We start from the raw sequence: 27,258 nt of genomic DNA, 5'->3' as shown, positions 1-27,258 counted from the left end.
TGAAAAGAACAGTGCTTTTCTTTCAAAAATAAGGACATTTCAAAGTGACCCCAAACTTTTGAACGGTAGGGGAGAGCGGGGTAAGATGAGCCAGGGGGTAAGATGAGCCACCCCCTGTTTCTAAGAAACAGTAAACAAATGTGACCATGTGACCACATTCAAAGGGGGGCGGGACCATTTACTTACACTTGTGGAGAGGAGCACCACATGTCAAACTAGGTGAGGGAGATATTTATAAAAATGTGTTTTTGTGCTTTCTAAGTCAATTCCATGTTTGTCCACAGTGAAGATGATTTAGAGAAGACAAAAGTAGAATAATATTTAGACACATTAGGGTTAAGTTAGTGGCTTTCTAAGCTATGATATGAATGCTAATAAAAATAATTTTGATTAGCCTAATCCCCTTTATTAGCATTTTTCTACAAAATGGTGGCCATGGGGTAAGACGAGCCATTAGATGTGGGGCAAGTTGAGCCACTGGCTCAACTTACCCCATTGGTGGCTGAGCTTACCCAATATGGATGACACTTAAGTTTTCACATTTACTGGTCATATATGACACATATATGACATCAGATGAGGAAGACCAGTTGTTAGATGTGGGGGATTACGTTGTGGCAAAATTCACAGGGAAGAAGAAAGTGCATTTCTTCATTGGCCAGATAATCAAATTGGATGTCTTCGAAATAGAGGCAAGATTTCTCAAAAGAAGCCGGTCATGCCATGGCTCTGCAAGAAAGCCAACCTTGTCTTCAAAGAGAAAGATGAGGCTGTCCTGTCAAGACAGGATATTGTGAAAAAATTGCCCCGCCCCTTTACTGTTGGGGGGACAGCACGGAGGGAGAGGCAAATGGTGTTCCCTTGCAATTTGAACGCTTGGAACATTGAATAATGATGAAATGATTGAATGATTGATGGAATGATTGCTGCATGTTTTAGCAATGTTTTAACCTACTGAAAGAAATAAGATTCTTTTGGCACTGCTCTACTGTTTTAGTAATTTCTATAATATAGTATATCTCTCATTCCCTCTCTAACCATCCCTCTTTCTATCTATCTATGCATATCTCTCTCTCTCTATCCATCTATCTATCCCTCCCTATCCCATCTCGTTCTATCACCTCTGTCTTCATCTCCCCTTCTCTATGCAACGGCCCTATCCCCCACTTGATTGACTTGACTTGATTCATTGATTGCACTTCTAATAATAAAAGTTGTTTACTTTGTTAACCTAACATGTTTTGTGTTGGCTCAATTTACCCCACACAGTGGCTCATCTTACCCCGTGCATGGGGTAAGTTGAGCCACTTGACATTTTTTTTTCAAGAGGTAATATCACTCTAACCATAAGAGCTTATCAATTATGTTTTGCTCAGATAGTAACAGTACACTTTGAAATTTGGTATGGTGTGTAGACTGGAAGCAAAAATGGCTTTAACATGTAGTTATGATGAAAAATGTAAAAAGTGGCTCATCTTACCCCGCTCTCCCCTACTTTTCATCCTCCTGCCCCCAGCCTTTCTGTATCACTATCCTTGTGTGTGTCAACAAACTTGGCTAATAAACATGATTCTTATTCTGATTCCTGGAGTCATTTATTGTGATTAGTGCTATTTATTTGTTTATATTGAAGTAGAAAATGTCCAATAGATGGTAAGTCATGAACCAGACCCAGGCTCTTGATAAAACAGAGCACAAACACAATGTTAACCAGAGGGGGACAAAGAACCCAAGTTCATTACTGAAGTCAAAGTCCAGATCCCGCTGGTCAAATGTGACTCCGATCCAAGTGAAAGTTCTCCAGTCAAATTTTTACTTAAGTTAAAGTACTTGCTTTTAAAAATACTTAAGTATTAAAAGTACATTTTCTGTCAATGCATTGTTGTATTATTGCCACAACGCTTACAAAACCTAACGCCGTTACCAAAGACAGAAATGTGAATTCACAAAATGAACACATGCTGTGCATCATGGTGGTTTAATGTTAAAGTGCATATCCTGGACCAATTTAATTTTTTTTAGATGAAAGCAGGGCTTTGAACCAGAATTTTTTTCCTACTGGTTCGTTCCGAACAGAAACGGAATTTTAACATTTCCGGTTTTGGGTTCCACCATTAAATAGACGTTCCCGAACCGGTTAGAACAAAAAAATTTCGTTCCCGGAACGGTTAATTACGTTCCCTGTCAGCTGTTTAACAAATGGCTATAAAATTATGTCTCTGTCTCATCCAGCTTAAGCCAAATGTAGGCTAATTCTATTACAACCTTCATTAAATAAGACAAGAAATAATTCAAAACAATTATTATTTCAAATGTTGGCGATTTGGATTCTCAGTATGTCTTCCCATCTACACAAACAGAAAAAGTGCCAAAAATGAAAGAGAATTCGTTTAGTGTGTTACCAAAGGCTAGTCAGGCCCTATAGAGGGCTACCGCATGACGTCACCGCGCCGCGAGATTTTGTTAGGCGCCATATTGGAAGACCAAGTACACATCTATGCAAGTACATACATTCATAAAACAAACTACACCTGAAATGTAGCCAGGGCCGGTTCTGCCCTAATCTGGACCCGGGTGCAACATCGCGCAACCCCCCCCCCCCCCCCCCCCAAAAAAAAACACCAGTCTAAATCAGGACAACCATCACATAACTATAACTATAAACATTTTATATCAACTATTTTAACTAAACGGGCTATAATAAATAAGCCTGCAGGCAGCCACGGCGGGCTGCCTCAGAAAACTAACCATTTGTCCTACCTTAAAACTCGTTTTGCATTTTCTGCCTCCTTTTTTGTATTTTCGACCCTCCGTTTATTTTCTTTCCTTTTCTGAAAACCCGATTTGTGTCCAGACATTTTGTTCTGCCACCAACGAACTAACTCGTCAGGTCTCGTCTCTCGAGCCCGCGATGATTCCCGTGGGAAGGGCAACAACTGATACATTTTTACAAACAGCCAATAGGGAGGTTGCATCGTTCAGGCTCTTCTTTGCTCAGACACTCAGTAATGCACTTACTCATCACATGGAGATGTGATAGTAGTCCACCCTCCCGCTCTCTCCATTCGGTCAGCGAACGTCACACAGGAAGTGAACCCCAGCGGGTCATAGAAACTTGCGCAGGAGGAGAATGACTTTTTAATTTGTAGGCTACGGAAACTTTGAGGAACGAAATAAAAACCGGTATTAACCGGTTACCATTATTTTTAATAAGCGTTTCTGTTCCGGAACATAAAAAATAATAAAGTTTCTGGTTTCGTTTCTGTTCCATGTGAAATAGAAAAAGTTCCCGGTTTTCGTTTTCGTTCCTTGAACCGGTTCAAAGCCCTGGATGAAAGTATGTCTCTTTACACACTCATCCAGAAGGGTAATTTTGCACAAGGCCATCTGTCTACAGCAGAAAAAAATAAAATAAAAAGAGCGTCTGGAAAAATCCCAAGGGAGTCTGGAGCCAGATTCGTGACGTCACCTGCGGAAGCGCCAGCAGGCTGCGAGAGCTTGCACGGTTTCAGTGCACAGCCTGTGTAGACCAAGTTTAGCAGCGAGCGATTTTGCATTGAAATATGGAATTGTCACCTGAGCGCAATGTTACTTCACCTTTGGATGAAGAATATAATGAGATGTCAGAATTATTTCTTACCCTGGCAACAGTCAACTTGTGAATTGCCGATTTTCTTGGTCTTTTTCTCGGCTCGGCTTGGTCCTCGGCTTCGAGGGCCTCGGTGGATGCGGCGCTTCGCTTTCTATCAGGGGAGACGAGCACGGCTGGCTTCTTTGGTGACGCTGATACAGATGGAGACGGTGTTGCTTTGGGCATTCTGACAGATGGAACTGCGTCTTTTTTCAGATCAAGTTGCTTCTTGAAGCCCATTTCTCACTGCAAATAGTTCTCAAAGTCGTCGGGCCTTGTGAAGTGAGCACCGCAAATAACGCTGTAGTCTGTAGCATGTAGCCAATTTTTCTGGGTGCCTCGCACGAAGCGCTCCCATTTCTCTCTCATTGTCCGGTCTTTTGGGAAACGATGAGTACTAATCCCATCAAGATTGGTGTTGCTACACCCTCCTACGATACATCTGTTAACCATTTTAATAATTACGCGATAATGTTGAAGAAATTTGCAGAAAACCACCAGGTCGTTTTCTCAAACAAACCAGCGCTGACATAGGATTCAGAAGGAGGCGTCCCGCATGCGACGTCACGAAAATCAATGTTTGCCGGGAAATCCAAATGCCAAGTTTTTTCAGAGGCGGACCAATTCACCTCAAACGGCTCGATTTCAACGGAATTTTTCTGGTATTGCGCAAGGTAAAAAAATTGCACAAGATGCAAAATGTGACAGATATTTGACCAAAGTTTAATATAAAATAGGGGAATTACATTGATCTCGCTCCTGAATTTACCCGTGATATGCACTTTAAGCTAGCTAGTCAGTGAAACTCCACCTGACATGCTAGCAAACTCTTTTCAAGAGAAACATTTCTACATTGTTTATTTAGCAAGATTATGCTAAAACATATTTCTGAAAGGACTTCAGATAATTTAACGTTATTCATGTTAGCGTAACTCTGTTTTTACATGCTAACAGTGTCCAAGTCAACTAGCTATGTGTTAATGTTAGCCGTAGACAAGGCTACGACAACTTGGTGGGCAAATCCATAGAAAGTCATGTGACTAACCAGACTGCATAGCCATGTTTGCAACGTTATCGCTAGCTCTAAAAGCACAAACAATTTCATTGCAAGCTTTCTCTTGTAATAAAATGTTTTTATCTCTCAATATGCTTCCGCAGGTCGGACGGCGAGTTTTTGAAAGCTGTGATGTGATTCGTTTTCGGCAAACAAAACAAACATTTAAAATGAAATGAATCTTTAATCGTTTCAGAAAACTGAAACATGGGTTCGGGGCCATGAGTGCGAGCATTCCGCAGAAGAACCGCCGCCTTCCATTCTGCCATCAACTGATCGTGTTAAATAACGCTGCTGAGAAATCACTGAACTTGATTTTATCCAGTCTATGGACGTGACGTGACCCTAGTGATTACTGATCGGCTCTCAGTGTCACCTGCGAAAAAACCAATCACGTTTTAGAAAAGAAAAGAAAAAACATCCATTTTCAAAGCCGCTTCATAGTAACGAGTAACAAGGACCTTGATAGAAATGTAGTGGAGTGAAAAGTACGATATTTGTCTTTCAAATGTAGTGAAGTTAAAGTCATAAGTTTAAAAAAAAAAAACTCATGTAAAGTACAGATACTCAAAACATGTACTAAAGTACAGTACTCAAGTAAAGTACAGATACTCAAAAAGTGTACTAAAGTACAGATACTCAAGTAAAGTACAGATACTCAAAAAGTGTGCTAAAGTACAGTACTCAAGTAAAGCACAGATACTCAAAAAAGTGTACTAAAGTACAGTACTCAAGTAAAGTACAGATAGTCAAAGTGTACTAAAGTACAGTACTCAAGTAAAGTACAGATACTCAAAAAGTGTACTAAAGTACAGATACCCAGGCAAAGTGCAGATACTCAAAAAGTGTGCTAAAGTACAGATACTCAAGTAAAGTACAGATACTCAAAATTGTACTAAAGTACAGTACCCAAGTAAAGTACAGATACTCAAAAAAGTGTACTAAAGTACAGATACTCAAGTAAAGTACAGATACTCAAAAAGTGTACTAAAGTTCAGTACTCAAGTAAAGTACAGATACTCAAAAAGTGTACTAAAGTACAGTACTCAAGTACAGATACTCAAAAAGCGTACTAAAGTACAGATACTCAAGTAAAATACGGATACTCAAAAAGTGTACTAAAGTACAGTACTCAAGTAAAGTACGGATACTCAAAAAGTGTACTAAAGTACAGTACTCAAGTAAAGTACAGATATTCAAAAAGTGTACTAAAGTACAGTACTCAAGTAAAGTACAGATACTCAAAAAGTGTACTAAAGTACAGTACTCAAGTAAAGTACAGATATTCAAAAAGTGTACTAAAGTACAGTACTCAAGTACAGATACTCAAAAAGCGTACTAAAGTACAGATACTCAAGTAAAGTACGGATACTCAAAAAGCGTACTAAAGTACAGCTACTCAAGTAAAGTACGGATACTCAAGTAAAGTACAGCTATTCAAAAAGTGTACTAAAGTACAGTACTCAAGTACAGATACTCAAAAAGTGTACTAAAGTACAGATACTCAAGTAAAGTACGGATACTCAAAAAGCGTACTAAAGTACAGTACTCAAGTACAGATACTCAAAAAGTGTACTAAAGTACAGATACTCAAGTAAAGTACGGATACTCAAAAAGTGTACTAAAGTACAGTACTCAAGTACAGATACTCAAAAAGTGTACTAAAGTACAGATACTCAAGTAAAGTACGGATACTCAAAAAGTGTACTAAAGTACAGTACTCAAGTAAATGTACTTCATTACAGTCCACCTCTGACATTAACACATCAACACTTGATTAGAGTGATGAGCTCACGAACCCGGAACTAACATCTTAACTTCCGGAAGTCCCGGAACTCACTTTCAGGTACTCCTCCGTGCAGATCACGTCCACTTTCCCCGGTGTCACGGCTCTGAGCGGCACGCGGAGGATCACCGCGCTCTCCGTCTGGCTCCAGGTGTGATCTCTGATCAGAAGCGGCATGATGGTGATGAAGGACCGCAGGAGAACTCTCACCAGATCCTTCAGCGTGCTTAAAGCGTGTGGTTGCTATGACAACGATCTTTGTTACCACGTGAGAGCTAAAGGCTGAATCCCAAACACGAGTTCGAGCGCGCGCGCACTGTAGTGCGCTCCTGCAGGCGGGGCGGGGCGGGGCGGGGCATGTGGGATGCGATCAAACAGGTTGCAGATTAAATTCACTGAGAGGCTGCGGGCGGATCTCACAGGCTGAAAAGGACAAAAAATAAAACAGTTTCTTTTCTGTAATTGATGGCAGGATCAGTGTGACATAAAAATTCTGACTTATCACAGAATTATAACTCATAACCTTCTGTCAGAAACCTGACCCTGAACTTCTGATTCATGTTCACATTCCTAGTTATTGCATCACAGTTATGAATGATCTCAACATTCTGGCCTGTTAAAATTGTGATCTTGTTCTGTTCTTTCATAGTTTTGGTGTCTTCAGTGTTGTTCTGCAGTGTAACTGGTCAAAATACAGAAAAACTCTGAATGAGTAGAGCAGTGGGGTGTACAAACTTTTGACTGGTACAGTGTATACTACAAATCGCTGATACTGTATAAGTCATTTATTTTGAACTTTAAAAATCCACCTCTTCCCTTTGTTCATTACACATCTTGTATTCACTGTCTGTGCACGACTGTCTTGTGTTATATTGTACAGCCTTTGTGTTGGGCGAAAAAAGTAGAACCTTAAAAAAACGTTATCTCAGAATTCTGAGTTATCTCACAATTATGACATTAAAATTCTCAGTTATTATCTCAAAATTCTGACTCAGCACAATTCTCATTTATTATCTCACAATTCTGAGTTATCTAAAAATTCTGTTTTATTATCTGAAAATTCTGACTCGTTAAAATTCTCAGTTATCTCACAATTGAGTTCTCAAAATTATAACTCATTAAAATTCTTTCAGTTCTCAATTCTGACTCGTTAAAATTATCTCACAATTCTGAGTTCTCACAATTGAGTTATCTCAAAATTATAACTCATTAAAATGCTCAGTTATTATCTCAAAATTCTGACTCGTGTTAAAATTCTCAGTTATCTCACAATTAAGTTATTTTAAAGTTATGACTCGTTAAAATTCTTTCAGTTCTCAATTCTGACTCGTTAAAATTATCTCACAATTCTGAGTTATCTCACAATTGAGTTATCTCAAAATTATAACTCATTAAAATTCTCACTTATTATCTCAAAATTCTGACTCATGTTAAAATTCTGTTCTTTCACAATTGAGTTATCTTAAAATTCTGACTGGTTAAAATTGTTATCTCACAATTCTGAGTTATTTCAAAATTCTGACATTAAAATTCTCAGTTATTATCTCAAAATTTTGACTTGTTAAAATTCTGTTATCTCACAATTCTGAGTTATCTCAAATTCTCTTTGATTATCTCAAAAGTCTGAGTGATGTTAAAATTCTGATTCATCATCTCATTTATCACTTCTCTCAAAATGACATCTGTCAATTATATCAAAAATTTAAGCTGGAATTGTCAGAATTGGAACGCCGACTGCACCCCAGGCCACCTGCCCAACATCAGCGCCTGACCTCACTAATGTTCTTATGGCTGAATGAACACAAATCCCCACAGCCATGCCCCAAACTCAAGCAGGAAGCCTTCACAGAAGAGTGGAGCTCACGATAACAGGAAAGGGGAATAAATCCATAATGCGATGTTCAATAAGCACACATACAGTGTCTTGCAAAAGTATTCATCCCCCTTGGTGTTTGTCCTGTTTTGTCGCATTACAAGCTGGAATAAAAATGGATTTTTGGAGGTTAGCACCATTTGATTTACACAACAAGCCTACACCTTTAAAGGTGCAAATTGTTGTTTTATTGTGACACAAACAATAATTAAGATGAAAAAACAGAAATCTGGAGTGTGCATAGGTATTCACCCCCCAAAGCCAATACTTTATAGAGCCACCTTTTGCTGCAATTACAGCTGCAAGTCTCTTGGGGTTTGTCTCTATTAGCTTAGCACATCTAGCCACTGGGATTTTGGCCCATTCCTCAAGGCAAAACTGCTCCAACTCCTTCAAGTTAGATGGGTTGCGTTGGTGTCCAGCAATCTTCAAGTTATGCCACAGATTCTCAATTGGATTGAGGTCTGGGCTTTGATTAGGCCATTCCAAGACATTTAAATGTTTCCCTTTAAACCACTCCAGTGTAGCTTTAGCAGTATGTTTAGGGTCATTGTCCTGCTGGAACGTGAACCTTCATCCCAGTCTCAAACCTCTGGCTGATTCGAACAGGTTTTCCTCCAGAATTGCCCTGTATTTAGTGCCATCCATCTTTCCTTCAGTCCTGACCAGCTTTCCTGTCCCTGCAGATGAAAAACATCCCCACAGCATGATGCTGCCACCACCATGCTTCACTGTAGGAACGGTGTTCTCAGGGTGTTGGGTTTGCGCCACGCATGGCATTTCCCATGATGGCCAAAAAGATCAATTTTAGTCTCATTTGACCAGAGAATCTTCTTCCATGAGTTTGGGGAGTCTGCCACATGCTGTTGGGCAAACTCCAAATGTGTTTTCTTAAGCAATGACTTTTTTTCTGGCCACTCTTCCATAAAGCCCCGCCCACTCTGTGGAGTGTACAGCTTAAAATGGTCCTATGGACAGATACTCCCATCTCCGCTGTGGATCTTTGCAGCTCCTTCAGTGTTATCTTTGGTGTCGTTATTGCATCTCTGATTAATGCCCTCCTTGCCCGGTCTGTGAGTTTTGGTGGGCGGGGCCTTCTCTTGTCAGGTTTGTAGTGGTGCCATATTCTTTCCATTTTGCTATAATGGATTTAATGGAGCTCTGTGGGATATTTTTTATAACCCAACCCTGATCTATACTTCTCCACAACTTTGTCTCTGACCTGTTTGGAGGCTCCTTGGTTTACATGTTGCTTGCTTAGTCGTGCTGCAGAGTCAGGGTCCTTCCAGAACAGGTTGATTTATATATACAGACATCATGTGACAGATCATGTGACACTTTGACTGCACACAGGTGGATCTTAATCAACTAATTATGTGACTTATGAAGTGAATTGGGCGGCACGGTGGTGTAGTGGTTAGCGCTGTCGCCTCACAGCAAGAAGGTCCTGGGTTCGAGCCCCGGGGCCGGCGAGGGCCTTTCTGTGTGGAGTTTGCATGTTCTCCCCGTGTCCGCGTGGGTTTCCTCCGGGTGCTCCGGTTTCCCCCACAGTCCAAAGACATGCAGGTTAGGTTAACTGGTGACTCTAAATTGACCGTAGGTGTGAATGTGAGTGTGAATGGTTGTCTGTGTCTATGTGTCAGCCCTGTGATGACCTGGCGACTTGTCCAGGGTGTACCCCGCCTTTCGCCCGTAGTCAGCTGGGATAGGCTCCAGCTTGCCTGCGACCCTGTAGAAGGATAAAGCGGCTAGAGATAATGAATGAATGAATGAAGTGAATTGATTGGAGCAGCTCTTATTTAGGGGTTTCGTATGAAAGGGGATGAATACTTATGCACATTCCAGATTTGTGGGGTTTTTTTCCATCATAATTATTGTTTGTGTCACAATAAAACAACAATGTGCACCTTTAAAGTGGTAGACATGTCGTGTAAATCAAATGGCGCTAACCCTCCAAAAATCCATTTTAACTCCAGCTTGTAATGCGGCAAAACAGGTGAAAAAAAAAACACTAAGGGGGATGAATACTTTTGCAAGACAGTGTAGTTGTGATGTCACAAACGAAACTTTTGGCCTTAGAGTGTGTATCAGCATTTTTTAGTCTTATTATCTCCAAACTGTGAATTATTATTGAGAAATTATGACTCATCCCAAAACGTACAGTATATATTTATATCCAGAGATGTATAAATGTACAGATATTTAGATGACGCTCAGAAAAGGAAACCGAAACATTTCACCTCACATCGGTTTGGTTTCCTCACCCATCCATATCCTCTCTCAAACCAAACACGCTACATGTCTTCCTGGTCTGGTCCTCAGGGTGTACAAACTTTTGCACTTATTAAACAATTAATAACTGTGTATATGAATGGAAGAACAGCAGAAGAACAAGTGTGGTCGTTTTCATCTTACAATATGATCACGTGCAAAAAAGAATAATAATAAGAAGAAGGAGAAAACTCTGAGATGATATAAATTTTTATTGACCGTCCATAAATGGTGGACTGATATATTCTGTGCAATTTCTTCGACCTTCAAGTAACAAACCCTCATATAAAACAGAACAAATCAGGAAAGGAAATGCCATTAAATGATCATCAGATGATTTAAAAGCATTGTAGTGCACACACCAAGTAATAAGCGTGCATTATTATTATTATTATTATTATTATTGTCATCGCATCTCTCTCTGCTACATTAACCACAATTACCTTAAGAACGAATAACAAAACGGAGGAAACACGGCAAAAGGAGAACGATGCAGCGAAGCAGAAACGCTCTGAAGCTCGACGACGCATCGTTCAGAAAAACGATCATCGCTACATTCAGCGTCGCAAAGACACTTTATTCTTCATTCGCTCCTCTGACGTAATGACTGAAGCGTTTCCAAGGAGAGCACATGAGCCACGGTGTGAAGGTTCGGGACCTATTTCGATTCCCAGGATCGGCAGGAAAACCGTGAGGGTGTGTGTGTTCACTGCTTCAGATGCGTGAAGTGCAGAGGAGGAATTTCACTCTGCTTGAGTGTACGTGTGACAAAAATAAAGGCTTCTTCTTCTTAATAAATATCATCCTCTATCTAATAAAGTGATTAAACCGTCATGTCGAACGTGTCTGGATTTTGTTCTTCAGAAACGTTACAAAAAAAAGACCTGACTATAAAGTTGAAGCGGGGAAGAAAAATTAAATGAAATAATAATTATAGTATTATTCTTGTTCGTAATAATATGATTCTTAAATACAATAAAATATTCAGGATTCAATTTCCATCCAATAAACGCTGACAGCTGACAGTATCGCAACAATTTATCGCGATATTGATATCAGCTCTTCGTCCTCGACTGGAAACATACCCTCATCTATCATTAAAATAGTTTTAGGTGTTAAAAACTCTTCAATGTTAAAGCATTCGCGCTCTATCTGTCAGACATCATGAGTTCTAATCCCGACGATGCTACACCCATCTGTGGCTGGGAGTCCACGAGGGTGTAATTGGGTGTGCTAACTGTCTGGGCGGGGCTCTCTCTCGTTCTCCTGTTAATCACAGCGATACACCGTAGCCATCTGTGAGCTCAGGTATGAGGAAGCCGGCGGATAGCGCTTTCCTCTGAGCGTGATGAGGGAGAGCCGGCTGGGGGGCGGGAACTGACCAGGACCAAATAAGAAGGAAAAAAAAGGGGAGGGGGGGGTATGGGTGTTAGAACAAGTTTCGACAGCGGAAAATGGAGATAACAGTTATACTCAGGCGACAGGAAAACTTATGGCGACACGGACACACCCTCAACGTCAGTATTTATGTCCACGACTTCACTGAGAGCTTCAGGAGAGATTTTACAGACGAGCGACAGATGAAAAAAATTCATTGAGGGGAAAAGAAAAATAACACGACTCGACTTGTTTTACAAATCGCAAATCCGTATCGGGATTGTAACTGCAACTGTTTCGTGGTGTTTGAGTCTGTACCACACCCACACACCTTTTAATGCTACGTTTCCAGTTTATCTAGTTAATTATTCACAATGATCTTAGGGACGGGCGATACGACAAAAATACCACGATTACGATACCTGCGATACCCGGCAACGTTTCTAGAACGTTTACAAAATGCGGACGAGTCACGGAATACGGATTCACGCATAATGCAAAAAATATGGTACGGATCTTTTACTCACGGATGTGTGATTTTTTTTTCCGTGAAATATCAATAGTATATTAATAAACATATAAACGTGTCAGTCCACCAGATTATTTCCTGTCAGATGATGGATCTTGAGTTCTACCTGCTGCGTTACGTTACCAAGCCTCTGTATGCAGGAAATACAAACCAAAGTGAAATTGGACCGAAGGACGTTACTGTAAATCTGGCATGAAACCAATATGGTCCAGGCACTGACGACAGATGATACAGAACCTTGCGAATCCATCAGGAGACTGGAAATCATTGGCGAATTTTCCGGATTTGTTGAGCAACAGAGAAACAAAATGCTCCTCGGAAGGTTACGAAAACACGTGGTGGACTATCAGCGCTGCAAAGCGAATATTGCACGAAAACTGATTGACGACAAATCAAAATGTCATTCGGTGACTTTTATGGCAGGAGGAAGATCTATACTTGTCTCAGCTAACTCGGATGATGTTAAAAGTGGTGAATGTATCCCGTAGAGGGCGCTGTTGAGATGATTATTCGTTGATCGGCAAGCGAAAAATATCAAGGGCTTTTCAACGCCGTTTCTACGTGCTCTGTAAACAGAATCCGGGACAACAATCCCGTAGCGCTGGCTGCACGTATGCAGGTAAGATATTTTAATTATGAACTTCGGCAGTCCAAACATCTGTTTTAGACGTCTTCATTTTTTATCCATCCGGAAGAAATCGGTAACCAATTCTGTATCCTTTTCTGTAATCCGTAGTCTGTTAGTATGACTTTAAACTGCGACCGGTGGGGAGTCTGAGGTCCGGGAGGACTTGAGCATTGGGGAAAATGGAGTCACCCCTTAATCACGAGTGCTCCCAGGTCCGCTCTGACCCGGAGTGGTAGCACCTGCCTGGGTTCCAGCGATGGGTTAAATAGTACATCACCAATAAGGCGCTGGCTGCAGGGCGCTTTTCAGTGCAGTGTGGCAGATGAACCCAACAGGGTCAATGACGCACCACCAGATGGCCTGCGGAAGGGCCACTCAAATGGCCAACAGATGACATCACTCGCTCTCAGCGAGTCAGCTGTCACTGTGGAGCAACTTCCATACCCGTCAGGTCTGTGGCACTTTTGTGCACCACTTGGCATCAGGTCTGGAGGTCCAAAGAGACAACATGATGGTGGCACGACATCGTTTGTCTTACCTTACCGTGCAAGGTGCTTCATTAGGAGAGGAGAATAGTATACAAGAGCTCACGAGGCCGGATATTTCCATGGCGGCTCGGCTACCGCCGCTGCGGGCGACTCTGTCGCTCTGGTGCTGGCCTCGCGACCCATCTGCGTTTCTGCGCGTCCTAAAGAACCAGTCATCATTGCTAGCGACGTCAAACCCGTAGTCTGTGACCTATCTCAACCACGACGTTTCTACGATACACACTATGCCTCATGATATATACTGAACAGTGGCGGGTTTCCCAAAAGCCTCTTAACTCTAAGAGCATCTTAACTACACACGAGAGAGAGAGAGAGAGAGCGTTCATTGTGCTGCTCGCTCTACCATTTAACGATGATCTTTGTGCTGCGGTGCTTTTGGGAAACTCAGGCCAATACGGCTGCGTTAAAAAACAAAAAAGAATTTAATATTTTAGTGTCGATAAGAATAAATCGTCGCTCAAACAATTCTGTCAAAACAAACCTGTTCGACTTCTTGAGTGCGAGTTACTGCAGACGGACTTAATTTCCCCCTTGGGATTATTAAAGTATTTGTGATTCTGATTTTAAGGATTGACAACTTTACACATTTCTTTAACATCAAAATCACCGGCTTGTGATTTTTATTTTAAATATTTTATCTTGGAAAAAACAACTATAATTGTTACATAATTCATCGCAATGTTGAAATCATATCGTCACGTCACCCGGCGAGCCAGTCTCACTCACAATCTTTACATTTAAAGGGGCGGGGCTTCAACAAACAAATAACCAAGACTCGAGTTATGAGAAATGCGTTACGATTTTGCAGACTGGACGCCTCGTGTCACGTACCGGATAAGTTTAAGTTCCTTCAGTGATAAATACGAATTGTTATTGAGTCGAGATCCAAAATCAAGTGCTGATTTGCGATTTATAAAAAGTTGCAACTTTGCATTCGTGGCACATTATTTTCGACATCTGAAGAAAACTCGGAGAAAACAAAAAGGTTAAAATGTTGAAAACACACACGCGCGCACACACACACACGGAGGCGTTATTCAGGTTTGTCCCTCGCTGTTTGCCGTCGCCGAGCCGGACCCCTCCCTGGTTTTGAGCAGCTGCGCTCCTTCTTTCTCGTCCATGCAGGTGTCGCAGCCCCACACGGCGGCCGCCTCGGCGGTCAGCAGGTTGTAGGCCGTCTCCGTCATTCCTGTGCACACGCGGTGGAACCACTTCTGACACGAGGCCTCGCACAAGATGGCCTCCTGATCATCGTTCACTTCACCCAGGCAGATCCCGCACGGGTACAAGGGCTCGGGCGGGGCGGAGCCACTCACACGACTCGATCTCTTGCTATTGGCTGAGCCGGTTTTGTTGTGCGCGGGCCGCCGGTTTCTCTCGGCGCTGTTCTCCGTGACCGGTTGAGGAGATTTCTTTAACGGCTCCATGTTGGGGTGGAGGACACCGTTGATCTTCTCCATGCCTCCTTCTACATTCAATCTTGTGTTCTTCCCTTTAAGCTCCGCCTGGCTCTCTTGAGCACCTCCCTCTTCCAAGATCTGGTTCGGTTTCCGTGGAGGCGTTGCGTTCTTGTTTCCGCTCTCACCCAGTTCCTGTTTAAGCGCTGCAGGTTGGACGAAGTTCAGTCCAGGGCTCATAACCGGGCCAGATTTCACTGCCGGACGATTCCCAGACATCGTCACCTCTGGGCTGAACATCGGATCAGGACCGTGGTTCTGGTTCATGCTGGAAAGAGAAAGCTGGTTGATGCTCTCTCCAGGACCTGGTCTGAAGTGCTGGTGCATGCCAGTGTTGTTATTAAACACGGGCTGGTTAGCGAAGGCCGGGTTCTCAGGATGCCCATAGCTGAACCCTGGCGCTCGGTTAAAGCCCATCGGGCCCATCGGGTTCTGGACGAATGGGTTTGGCTGGGTCCGGATCTGAAACGGGGACCCAAAAGGAGCAGGCATCCTGTTCTGGATGTGCGGTACCATTCGGGGCAGCCCATAACCACTGAACCCTGGGTAGTGAGACGGGCCGAAGTAGGGGTTGGGGTTGTTCGGCGGTTTCAGAGACACAGGAGGAGAGTTGTAGTTATCGTCGAAGGGGTTGGACGCCACCAGGTGATCGGCGCTCGGGTTCGGAGGAGGCGCATATTCGGAGAGCGGCGCGAATGACGGAGCCTGAGGAGGACAACACAGGGGTTAGGGTCAGGTTACTCAAATCAAATACCTGTTCTGGGGCTTGACAGACAATTCTGATATTTATCAATCCCCATTAAAACGTCATTTCAACACAAATCAGATGTAACTGGACCTTATTTTCACGAAACTCGGGGGAAAAATCCAATCCGTCTTCATCGGTCTCGAAATACATTTAGAAACACATTGTTTATTAGGGTAGTATCTCACTGGGTTGCGACAGCCTGCGACTAGTTGGAGACACAACAATTGCGATAAAATATGTGAATTAGCGACAATTTTCACTTGGAATCACACTGAATTGATATTCGCATATTTTATCGCAATTGTTGTGCCTCCAACTAGTCGCAGCCCAGTGAGATACTGGCTGAACTCGCACTTCCTGTCTCACGGAAACCAACTTGAGAAGGGTTCGTGACAGCTTTGCGACACCAGCGATGCATTTGCGGCTATTTTGAGAGAAATTTTGTCGCACTAATTTTTTTGAACATGTTCAAAATTTCAGCAACGAAGTAGCAACACTTTGCGACTCATGGGAGGAAACTGAGAAGCCCCGCGAACGTTTCAAGACACTTTTGATACTCTCTCGCGAATGAGGTTCGCAATTTGTTGCAGCCCAGTGAGATACTGGCTTTACAAGACTGGATCTCATTAGCATACGAATGTAAATCATAACCATGAGAAACCCTTCCATTCCATGGTTTTATTGTTTGACACAGAAAATAATCATCTACCTGTGGATTTGACTTGCGTTTCTTTTTATCCGGGTTCCCCAGGAGCAAACCGGGCCCTCCTAAACCATCCAGACCACCGTCACCTCCTGAAAAAACAACAACAACATGTTTATAAAGAAAACTCAGGAGATAAATAGAAGTACAGTGGTGCTTGAAAGTTTGTGAAACCTTTAGAATTTTCTATATTTCTACATAAATATGACCTAAAACAACATCAGATTTTCACACAAGTCCTAAAAGTAGATAAAGAGAACCCAGTTAAACAAATGAGACAAAAATATTATACTTGGTCGTTTATTTATTGAGGAAAATGATCCAATATTACATATCTGTGAGTGGCAAAAGTACGTGAACCTTTGCTTTCAGTATCTGGTGTGACCCCCTCGTGCAGCAATAACTGCAACTAAACGTTTGCGGTAACTGTTGATCAGTCCTGCACACCGGCTTGGAGGAATTTTAGCCCGTTCCTCCGTACAGAACAGCTTCAACTCTGGGATGTTGGTGGGTTTCCTCACATGAACTGCTCGCTTCAGGTCCTTCCACAACATTTCCAAAACATTAACTTTATTCTTCTTTAACCATTCTTTGGTAGAACGACTTGTGTGCTTAGGGTCGTTGTCTTGCTACATGACCCACCTTCTCTTGAGATTCAGTTCATGGACAGATGTCCTGACATTTTCCTTTAGAATTTGCTGGTATAATTCAGAATTCATTGTTCCATCGATGATGGCAAGCCGTCCTGGCCCAGGTGCAGCAAAACGGGCCCAAACCATGATACTACCACCACCATGTTTCACAGATGGGATAAGGTTCTTATGCTGGAATGCAGTTTCCTTTCTCCAAACATAACGCTTCTCATTTAAACCAAAAAGTTTTATTTTGGTCTCATCTGTCCACAAAACATGTTTCCAACTTTCTGGCTTGTCCACGTGATCTTTAGCAAACTGCAAATGAGCAGCAATGTTCTTTTTGGACAGCAGTGGCTTTCTCCTTGCAACCCTGCCATGCACACCATTGTTGTTCAGTGTTCTCCTGATGGTGGACTCATGAACATTAACATTAGCCAATGTGAGAGGGGCCTTCAGTTGCTTACAACAGAAGTTACCCTGGGGTCCTTTGTGGCCTCGCCGACTATTCCACGCCTCGCTCTTGGAGTGATCTTTGTTGGTCGACCACTCCTGCGGAGGGTAACAACGGTCTTGAATTTCCTCCATTTGTACACAATCTGTCTGACATATTGACAGATTGGTGGAGTCCAAACTCTTTAGAGACGGTTTTGTAACCTTTTCCAGCCTGACGAGCATCAACAACGCTGTTTCTGAGCTCCTCAGAAATCTCCTTTGTTCGTGCCATGATACACTTCCACAAACATGTGTTGTGAAGCTCAGACTTTGATAGATCCCTGTTCTTTAAATAAAACAGGGTGCCTAATTTCACCTTCAAATTAACTGCTAATCCTAGAGGTTCGCATACTTTTGCCACTCACAGATATGGATCATTTTCCTCAATAAATAAATGACCAAGTATAATATTTTTGTCTCATGATCTACTTTTAGAGCTTGTGTGAAAATCTGATGATGTTTTCGGTCATGTTTATGCAGAAATATAGAAAATTCTAAAGGGTTCACAAACTTTCAAGCACCACTGTAGAGGCATTGTACTGTACAACTTTGGCTCTGTGTGTGTGTACTCCAAAAGTTCACAAACTATTTTCCTAAGACCTAAAATGTTATAATATTGTCGTTATGAAGAAAATATCTGAAGGCCTTGAAGAAGGCCCACACACACAGCCAGTAAAGGAGTTAGCTAAATATATAACAAGGCAAAAACTGCCATTACCTCTGTTTCTTTTGAGCGAGAATGAATCTTTATCCTGCTCCGTGGACATTACAGGACACCTCACATGGCTCCAAGGACTAAAAATAACCAAAACCTGTTTAACTTTAAATGTTGGACAGATTGAAATGCTCTTCTTCCGTCCTACTTTTTTTTCTAGCAGCAGCAAATCACTGCTGTGTCTCAGTGTGCGTGTGTGTGTGTGTGACATGGACACCAGAGAGCAGCAACTACTACCAAACTTCAGGGAGGAACACTTTATTTCACTTTCCTTTAACACCTCTTTTCCTCACAAAACACACACAAACTTGTCTTCGGAGTGTCTAGGTCGCTCAGTCCGTGTCCGGACTCGTATTAACCCGGCCCAGGTGGGACATTAGAGCAGGACATGTGTGAGAGGGACAGCCCGACACCCCTCTCGCCATTAGCATGTTAGCTTTGTCTCAACTCAACTGCCGCATTTGATGTTCAGACCCTGCGCTCGTGCACACACAGTGCGTGAGTCTCTCGACCCAGGTCCTGACGTCACGCCACTTCCACCTCTACCAGGACTACAACCCGGAAGTGAATTCATTTGCCATTCGTGTTCATTTAAAACACGTACATACGACAACCGTTTTTCACAGAGTTGTGGTCCGGAACTATGGACCAAATCATACAAATAATCTCGCTGGATTTCGAAGACGTTTCCGCTGATTCTACGACAATTGCGATTGAAAAGGGACTACACTTCCCATGAACACCTCGCTCGCTAGCGTTAGCACATAGCATAGCGTTAGCACATAGCTAATCCTCGGTGTACGTTATTTTTAAGGAAAAAAAAACAGACTGGTCTTAACGTCCAGAAAAAAAAACGTTTCATAATCATAATAATTATTATTATTATTATTAACATTATTATTATTTTACCTCGTTAGCAAAGGCCGTAAATGCCCGGATGAAATGAAGGAATCTGATTGGTCCAGACGACTGATTCCTTTCTTAATTGATTCAGTTCAATAATAAGAACCGACTCTTTCGACTCACTCTTCACTGTTTAAAGTGCCATTCCACCATTGGATGTATTCATCTCATCTCATCTCATCTCATTATCTGTAGCCGCTTCATCCCTCTACAGGGTCGCAGGCAAGCTGGAGCCTATCCCAGCTGACTACGGGCGAAAGGCGGGGTACACCCTGGACAAGTCGCCAGGTCATCACAGGGCTGACACATAGACACAGACAACCATTCACACTCACATTCACACCTACGCTCAATTTAGAGTCACCAGTTAACCTAACCTGCATGTCTTTGGACTGTGGGGGAAACCGGAGCACCCGGAGGAAACCCACGCGGACACGGGGAGAACATGCAAACTCCGCACAGAAAGGCCCTCGCCGGCCCCGGGGCTCGAACCCGGACCTTCTTGCTGTGAGGCGACAGCGCTAACCACTACACCACCGTGCCGCCCCTGGATGTATTCTTTGGCATAAAATACAATATATTTTGACAACATATATAAATGGCATCACTAGATAGAGAAATCTTTTAGCTTCAAAATGATATGAGTGATTCCACGCTTATGGGTACTGAAATGGGGACATGAACTTATTTTTAAAAATTCACCTAAAACCATTTCTTTTTTTACCATCAGGTCACAAAACATGTAATCTTTAATGAATGATATGTTAAAAGATAACTTTAATTTTCTGAGATGTAATAAAAACATATTTATATGCCAAAGTCAGAACGTAACAGAAGTGTTGTGGACATATATATTCTCAATTTTAACAATGTAGAATTACTTTTTGAAACATAGGAAGGTGATGTTTTAGCAAATATAATTAATAAACATGTGTAGTAGAATAAACATACACATTCTTTCAATAAGATTAACATGGTATATAGCTAGATTGTAATTAATTTGTAACAGACGCGAGATGGACAATCGTAACAGAAGTAATGTAACAGACATCATTTTGGAACTCATAGGCTTGACTTTGGCATATAAATATGTTTTTATTACATCTCAGAAAATTAAAGTTATCTTTTAACATATCATTCATTAAAGATTACATGTTTTGTGACCTGATGGTAAAAAAAGAAATGGTTTTAGGTGAATAAGTTCATGTCCCCATTTCAGTACCCATAAGCGTGGAATCACTCATATATCAAACATAATTTTTTGACAACGACAAGTATATTAAGGGCGGCACGGTGGTGTAGTGGTTAGCGCTGTCGCCTCACAGCAAGAAGGTCCGGGTTCGAGCCCCGTGGCCGGCGAGGGCCTTTCTGTGTGGAGTTTGCATGTTCTCCCCGTGTCCGCGTGGGTTTCCTCCGGGTGCTCCGGTTTCCCCCACAGTCCAAAGACATGCAGGTTAGGTTAACTGGTGACTCTAAATTGAGCGTAGGTGTGAATGTGAGTGTGAATGGTTGTCTGTGTCTATGTGTCAGCCCTGTGATGACCTGGCGACTTGTCCAGGGTGTACCCCGCCTTTCGCCCGTAGTCAGCTGGGATAGGCTCCAGCTTGCCTGCGACCCTGTAGAAGGATAAAGCGGCTAGAGATAACGAGATGAGACAAGTATATTAATTTTGCGACCAAAGTCACCTACCCTTTTAATTTCCGCGCGTAATGTCATCGGCAGGTTCCCCTTCTTGTGTACCACGTGACGTGTGACGTGGCACATATTATCAGCGATGGCAGATAGAACGCGATAAAAATAATACCAATAAATCTAGCTAATACCAATAAATCTAGCTAACTGAAAGATTAACTCAAAATTTTTCGCAATTTTTTTGGCCCCCATATACGAGGAGAAATGACTCTCTCACTTTGGGGGTTTCCTGGTCTAAAAATAGACCGACACGTGGTACACAAGAAGGGGAACCTGCCGATGACATCACGTTTCAGTACCGCGCGGAAATTAAAAGGGTAGGTGACTTTGGTCGCAAAATTAATATACTTGTCGTTGTCAAAAAATTATGTTTGATATATCATTTTGAAGCTAAAAGATTTCTCTGTCTAGTCATGTTGTCATAAAATATATTGTATTTTATGCCAAAGAATACATCCAATGGTGGAATGGCACTTTAAGAAACACTCCTAGTGTCTGCACTTGATTTCTGTTCATTTATTCCTGGTTGCTGTTCTGGAGTGTCAGACAACTCTTTCTCTCTTTCACACACCATCCATCCATCCATTATCTCTAGCTGCTTTATCCTGTTCTACAGGGTCGCAGGCAAGCTGGAGCCTATCCCAGCTGACTACGGGCGAAAGGCGGGATACACCCTGGACAAGTCGCCAGGTTATCGCAGGACTGACACATAGACACACACTCACGGTCAATTTAGAGCCACCAATTAGCATGTGGGGGAAACCAGAGCACCCGGAAGAAACCCATGCAGACATGGGGAGAACATGCAAACTCCACACAGAATGGCCGTCGCCGGCCACTGGGCTCAAACCCAGGACCTTCTTGCTGTGAGGCAACAGTGCTCAGTGCTAACCACTACACACACACACACACCTAGGGCTTAATTTCTTCTTCTTCTTCTTCTTCTTTTGGCTGCTCCCAATTAGGGGTCGCCACAGTGGATCTTTCGTCCCCATTGCTCCCTGTCTTCTGCATCCTTCTCTTCCACACCTGCCACTTTCATGTCCTCTCTCACCACATCCATGTATCTCCTCTTTGGCCTTCGTCGTTTTCATGTGCCTGGTAGCTCCATCCTCAACATTCTCCTTCCAACATGCTCTGCATCTCTTCTCAGGATGTGCCCATACAATCTCAGTCTCATCTCTCTTAGCTTAATTCCCAAGCTCTCCACATGTGCTGTCCCTCTGATGTGCTCGTTCCTTATCCTGTCCAACCTCCCATCGCAAACCTTAACATCCTCAACTCCGCCACCTCCAACTTTGCCTCCTGTCTCTTCATTAAGGGTACGGTCTTCAATCCATACATCACAGCTGCTCTCACTACTGTCTTATACATCTTACCTTTCACTTTTGCTGGGACTTTCCTATCACAAATGACTCCCGAAATCCTTCTCCAACTGCTCCACCCTGCCTGCACTCTCTTTCTCACCTCACTATCGCAGCCCCCATTTTCCTGCACAGTTGACCCCAGGTACTTGAATTCACCAACTTTCTTTATGTCTACTCCTTGCATCTTCCCCATTCTCATTGATGCACATGTATTCTGTTTTGCTCCTGCTCACCTTCATTCCTCTTCGTTCTAACATGCAGATTGAAAAGAGAAACACCTAGGGCTTAATTTAGTGAAACTAATCTACCTACCGGCCTGTTTTAGCTAGTGGGAGGAAACCAGAGAACCCAGAAGAAACCCAATTTCCATCCGATCACTCTTGTAAATTTCCACTGGAATTCCAATAGACGACCAATTCACACCGTTCTCCTTCGCCAAGACTCTGACCTTCATTTCCAAGCAGCGCCTGACCACTCCTACAACACCACAATTGTATCTTCAAAAGCCCCCAAACATAACTACGTCGTCATTTGTTTACCGCAATGCATTGTGGGGGATAGCTGGGGTCGGTAGTTGAGCGATATGACGGATGTCAGATTAATTTTACGCGAGAGCGATGTGAGAGGAGCGATTTTGCCATGCTCTGTCATGAAATTAGTGATTTAAAGAAGTGGAGAACATGTCGAGGGTTTACAGGAGGAAAATTGGAATCCAAATCAAGCTTGGTGAGAAGGTAAGAGTCTAGACCGAGTTGACCACACTGTACAACAACAACATTGTCATCAAATCTCAGAATGTCTTATTTCTAAGAACGTATATTGCACCAGCTAAACTTTATCAAGAAAACAAATCTATCTGAATATTGAGAATTGGCGTGGAGCAGCGTTCTCGCGGGGGATTCATGGGCGAATAACAGTCCGAGTGATAAATGAGTGATTAGTTAAATAAAACTTGATATCAGGAAACATTACCAAAAAAAACCAAACTTTGGAAACCTGCTGATCTACCATGTCGTGTTCAGTATAAATGCATTTTCTTCAATAAACGCCGCAAGTGAGGTCCACTGAACATTATACAGACCCGAAAGAGAATCCTTCGTGGTTTGGGAGTTTTATCGGTCCGACAAGCTCGTTCGGCTGCTGAGTGCTTCGGTACATCAAGAGGCAAAGGCTGAAGAATGCGTCTTTGTTTGACAGACTTTGGAATATCGCTAGTTTCAGATGATGAACAGTGTCGATTGTTATAATCTTCTATAACTGAAGGCCATTCTGCAAATCATGGAAATATTACTGGGTCTTTTTCCCACCAGAGAAATGTAATCTACAAACGCTTGTCCATTTCGATTCAGTACGAAGGTTTTCGTTGCAGATTAAACTTATCTATTTCTTTCTTCTCTTCTCCTCGACTGGCAGCTGATAAAAGCTCAAATTCGGTGTTCTCTTTGTTGTGGAGACACATAGCCTAGTAAACTAGACCCGCCCGCCTAGCGGCCAAAAATATTTTTGCCTACGAGTGGGTCTAGCCTCGGACCATATCAACAACACACCTCGGGCATCAAATCGTGCCCGCCAATCACAACACAAGGTTTTTGTTTGGATTCTTTGGGCGGGCTTTTGCAGGAGTGACGACAAGGCTGCGCGACGCTTGAGAAAGCACAACAGGAAAGATGGCTATGGCTATTGAACAGCGCTCGTTTGACTCCGCTTTGGAATCAGTTTTAGAAGAATTAGACTTGGAGTTTTCATTGAAACATGAGCAGGAAGAGGCTCTCCGCTCATTCCTTTTCAAGAAGGACATTTTCGCTGTTTTGCCGACCGGCTATGGCAAAAGTCTGATCTACCAGCTGGCTCCGCTGGTAGCCAAAAGGATGGGGCTAAGTGAAAACCCTATGGTGGTTATTGTCTCGCCCTTGGTAGCCCTAATGGAGGACCAGGTGAAGGAGGCAAACAATTTCGGACTCACGGCCATGCAATTGGGCGTCGATGAACCAGCGAAGATCTGAAGGGGCCAGTGCCAGTTGGTGTTCGGCAGTCCGGAGGCAAGGCTAGGAGACACAGTAAGGCACACTGCAATTCACTTTAGGCAACATGGTTAAAACCGGTTAGACAGAACAATGCAGTGTTTAACAAAGGTGAAAGTAAACAATACGGCAGAGCTGACGCCGGGTATCGCCCATAATGCATTGCGGTAAACAAGTGATGATGTAGTTATGGGTTAGGGTTGTTAATTTTTTATTTATAAACAGATTTTCTTTATTAATCTCATCTCATCTCATTATCTCTAGCCGCTTTATCCTTCTACAGGGTCGCAGGCAAGCTGGAGCCTATCCCAGCTGACTACGGGCGAAAGGCGGGGTACACCCTGGACAAGTCGCCAGGTCATCACAGGGCTGACACATAGACACAGACAACCACACTGTAAAAAAAGAATAGTTGAGAATACTTGAAATTTCAAGGCAACAGTCTGCATTAAGAATTTTATGTTTTGCCAATGATGTGCCCATGATAATCCAAACTATGATAAAACTGTTATCTTTATTAAGAATTCTTAATTAAGTCAATTTTCAATTCCTCATTCTGCCAACATAGATTTCTCTTTTTGCTGAACAGTGGCATTCACAGTAGTACAAAAAGGCAGTTGAGGTTATCAGACTTTTTGGGGGGGCTTTTTTCACCTTTATTTGGATAGGACAGTGTAGAGACAGGAAATGAGCGGGACGGAGAGGGATCGGGAAATGACCTCAGGTCGGAATCGAACCCGGGTCCCCGGATTTATGGTATGGCGCCTTATCCACCTGAGCCACAACGCCATACCCACAACGTGGGTTTTAAAAAATTTTTTAATTGTGTAGAACAATGAAAAAAGGCATGTATAGTTTAATGATAAATTGTGATAACCTCAGGGGCATCGTGGCTCAGGTGGATAAGGCGCCATACCATAAATCCGGGTTTGGTTCCGACCCGAGGTCATTTCCCGATCTCTCCCGCTCATTTCCTGTCTCTATGCTGTCCTATCCAAATAGAGGTGAAAAAAGCCCCTAAAAAAATAAATTGTGATAATCTCAATTGCCTTTTTGCACTACTGTGAATGCCACTGTTCAGCAAAAAGAGAAATCTATGTTGGCAGAATGAGGAATTGAAAATTGACTTAATTAAGAATTCTTAATAAAGATAACAGTTTTATCATAGTTTGGATTATCATGGGCACATCGTTGGCAAAACATAAAATTCTTAATGCAGACGGTTGCCTTGAAATTTCAAGTATTCTCAACTATTTTTTTTTACAGTGCATTCACACTCACACCTATGGTCAATTTAGACTCACCAGTTAACTTAACCTGCATGTCTTTGGACTGTGGGGGAAACCGGAGCACCCGGAGGAAACCCACGCGGACACGGGGAGAACATGCAAACTCCACACAGAAAGGCCCTCGCCGGCCCCGGGGCTCGAACCCAGGACCTTCTTGCTGTGAGGCGACAGCGCTAACCACTACACCACCGTGCCGCCCTCTTTATTAATCTGTGCAGTAAAATATTTTGATGCATACATGCTGACAATCTGATCTTTTAAATGGTATTTATATAAGTATGAATGAACATATACTGTACTGGGTAAGTCTTACAGTGGTGCTTGAAAGTTTGTGAACCCTTTACAATTTTCTATATTTCTGCATAAATATGACCTAAAACATCATCAGATTTTCACACAAGTCCTAAAAGTAGATAAAGAGAACCCAGTTAAACAAATGAGACAAAAATATTATACTTGGTCATTTATTTATTGAGGAAAATGATCCAATATTACATATCTGTGAGTGGCAAAAGTATGTGAACCTCTAGGATTAGCAGTTAATTTGAAGGTGAAATTAGAGTCAGGTGTTTTCAATCAATGGGATGACAATCAGGTGTGAGTGGGCACCCTGTTTTATTTAAAGAACAGGGATCTATCAAAGTCTGATCTTCACAACACATGTTTGTGGAAGTGTATCATGGCACGAACAAAGGAGATTTCTGAGGACCTCAGAAAAAGCGTTGTTGATGCTCATCAGGCTGGAAAAGGTTACAAAACCATCTCTAAAGAGTTTGGGCTCCACCAATCCACAGTCAGGCAGATTGTGTACAAATGGAGGAAATTCAAGACCATTGTTACCCTCCCCAGGAGTGGCCGACCAACAAAGATCACTCCAAGAGCAAGGCGTGTAATAGTCGGCGAGGCCACAAAAGACCCCAGGGTAACTTCTAAGCAACTGAAGGCCTCTCTCACATTGGCTAATGTTAATGTTCATGAGTCCACCATCAGGAGAACACTGAACAACAATGGTGTGCATGGCAGGGTTGCAAGGAGAAAGCCACTGCTCTCCAAAAAGAACATTGCTGCTCGGTCTGCAGTTTGCTAAAGATCACGTGGACAAACCAGAAGGCTATTGGAAAAATGTTTTGTGGACGGATGAGACCGAAATAGAACTTTTTGGTTTAAATGAGAAGCGTTATGTTTGGAGAAAGGAAAACACTGCATTCCAGCATAAGAACCTTATCCCATCTGTGAAACATGGTGGTGGTAGTGTCATGGTTTGGGCCTGTTTTGGTGCATCTGGGCCAGGACGGCTTGCCATCATCGATGGAAAAATGAATTCTGAATTATACCAGTGAATTCTAAAGGAAAATGTCAGGACATCTGTCCATGAACTGAATCTCAAGAGAAGGTGGGTCATGCAAAGACAACGACCCTAAGCACGCAAGTCGTTCTACCAAAGAATGGTTAAAGAAGAATAAAGTGAATGTTTTGGAATGGCCGAGTCAAAGTCCTGACCTTAATCCAATGGAAATGTTGTGGAAGGACCTGAAGCGA

The 27,258-nt window shown here is 42.5% G+C and overlaps 2 protein-coding genes across 2 annotated transcripts in view; both read right to left on the bottom strand.

Moving 5' to 3' along the window:
- dnaaf4 (dynein axonemal assembly factor 4) overlaps positions 1–6,789 on the bottom strand; it is a 43,801-nt gene extending 37,012 nt beyond the window's left edge. Inside the window, exon 1 of the mRNA XM_060924206.1 lies at positions 6,526–6,789. Coding sequence (XP_060780189.1) covers positions 6,526–6,648 — 123 coding nt within the window. The 5' untranslated portion in view covers positions 6,649–6,789. The remainder of the gene's footprint in view (positions 1–6,525) is intronic.
- Positions 6,790–10,809: 4,020 nt separating this feature from the next.
- Positions 10,810–18,896, bottom strand: pygo1 (pygopus family PHD finger 1). Its single transcript, XM_060924205.1, has 3 exons — positions 18,451–18,896; positions 16,612–16,697; positions 10,810–15,859 (listed from the first exon to the last, which is right to left on the bottom strand). The coding sequence occupies exons 1-3, from the start codon at positions 18,656–18,658 to the stop codon at positions 14,735–14,737; spliced, it is 1,419 nt and encodes a 472-aa protein (XP_060780188.1). The 5' UTR covers positions 18,659–18,896; the 3' UTR covers positions 10,810–14,734.
- Positions 18,897–27,258: the final 8,362 nt, after the last annotated feature.

Source organism: Neoarius graeffei, chromosome 6 (assembly GCF_027579695.1).
Source record: "Neoarius graeffei isolate fNeoGra1 chromosome 6, fNeoGra1.pri, whole genome shotgun sequence".
NCBI classification, from domain to species: domain Eukaryota; kingdom Metazoa; phylum Chordata; class Actinopteri; order Siluriformes; family Ariidae; genus Neoarius; species Neoarius graeffei.
Note: the sequence above shows the minus strand (reverse complement) of the source record. Positions and strands in the feature narration are given on the sequence as shown.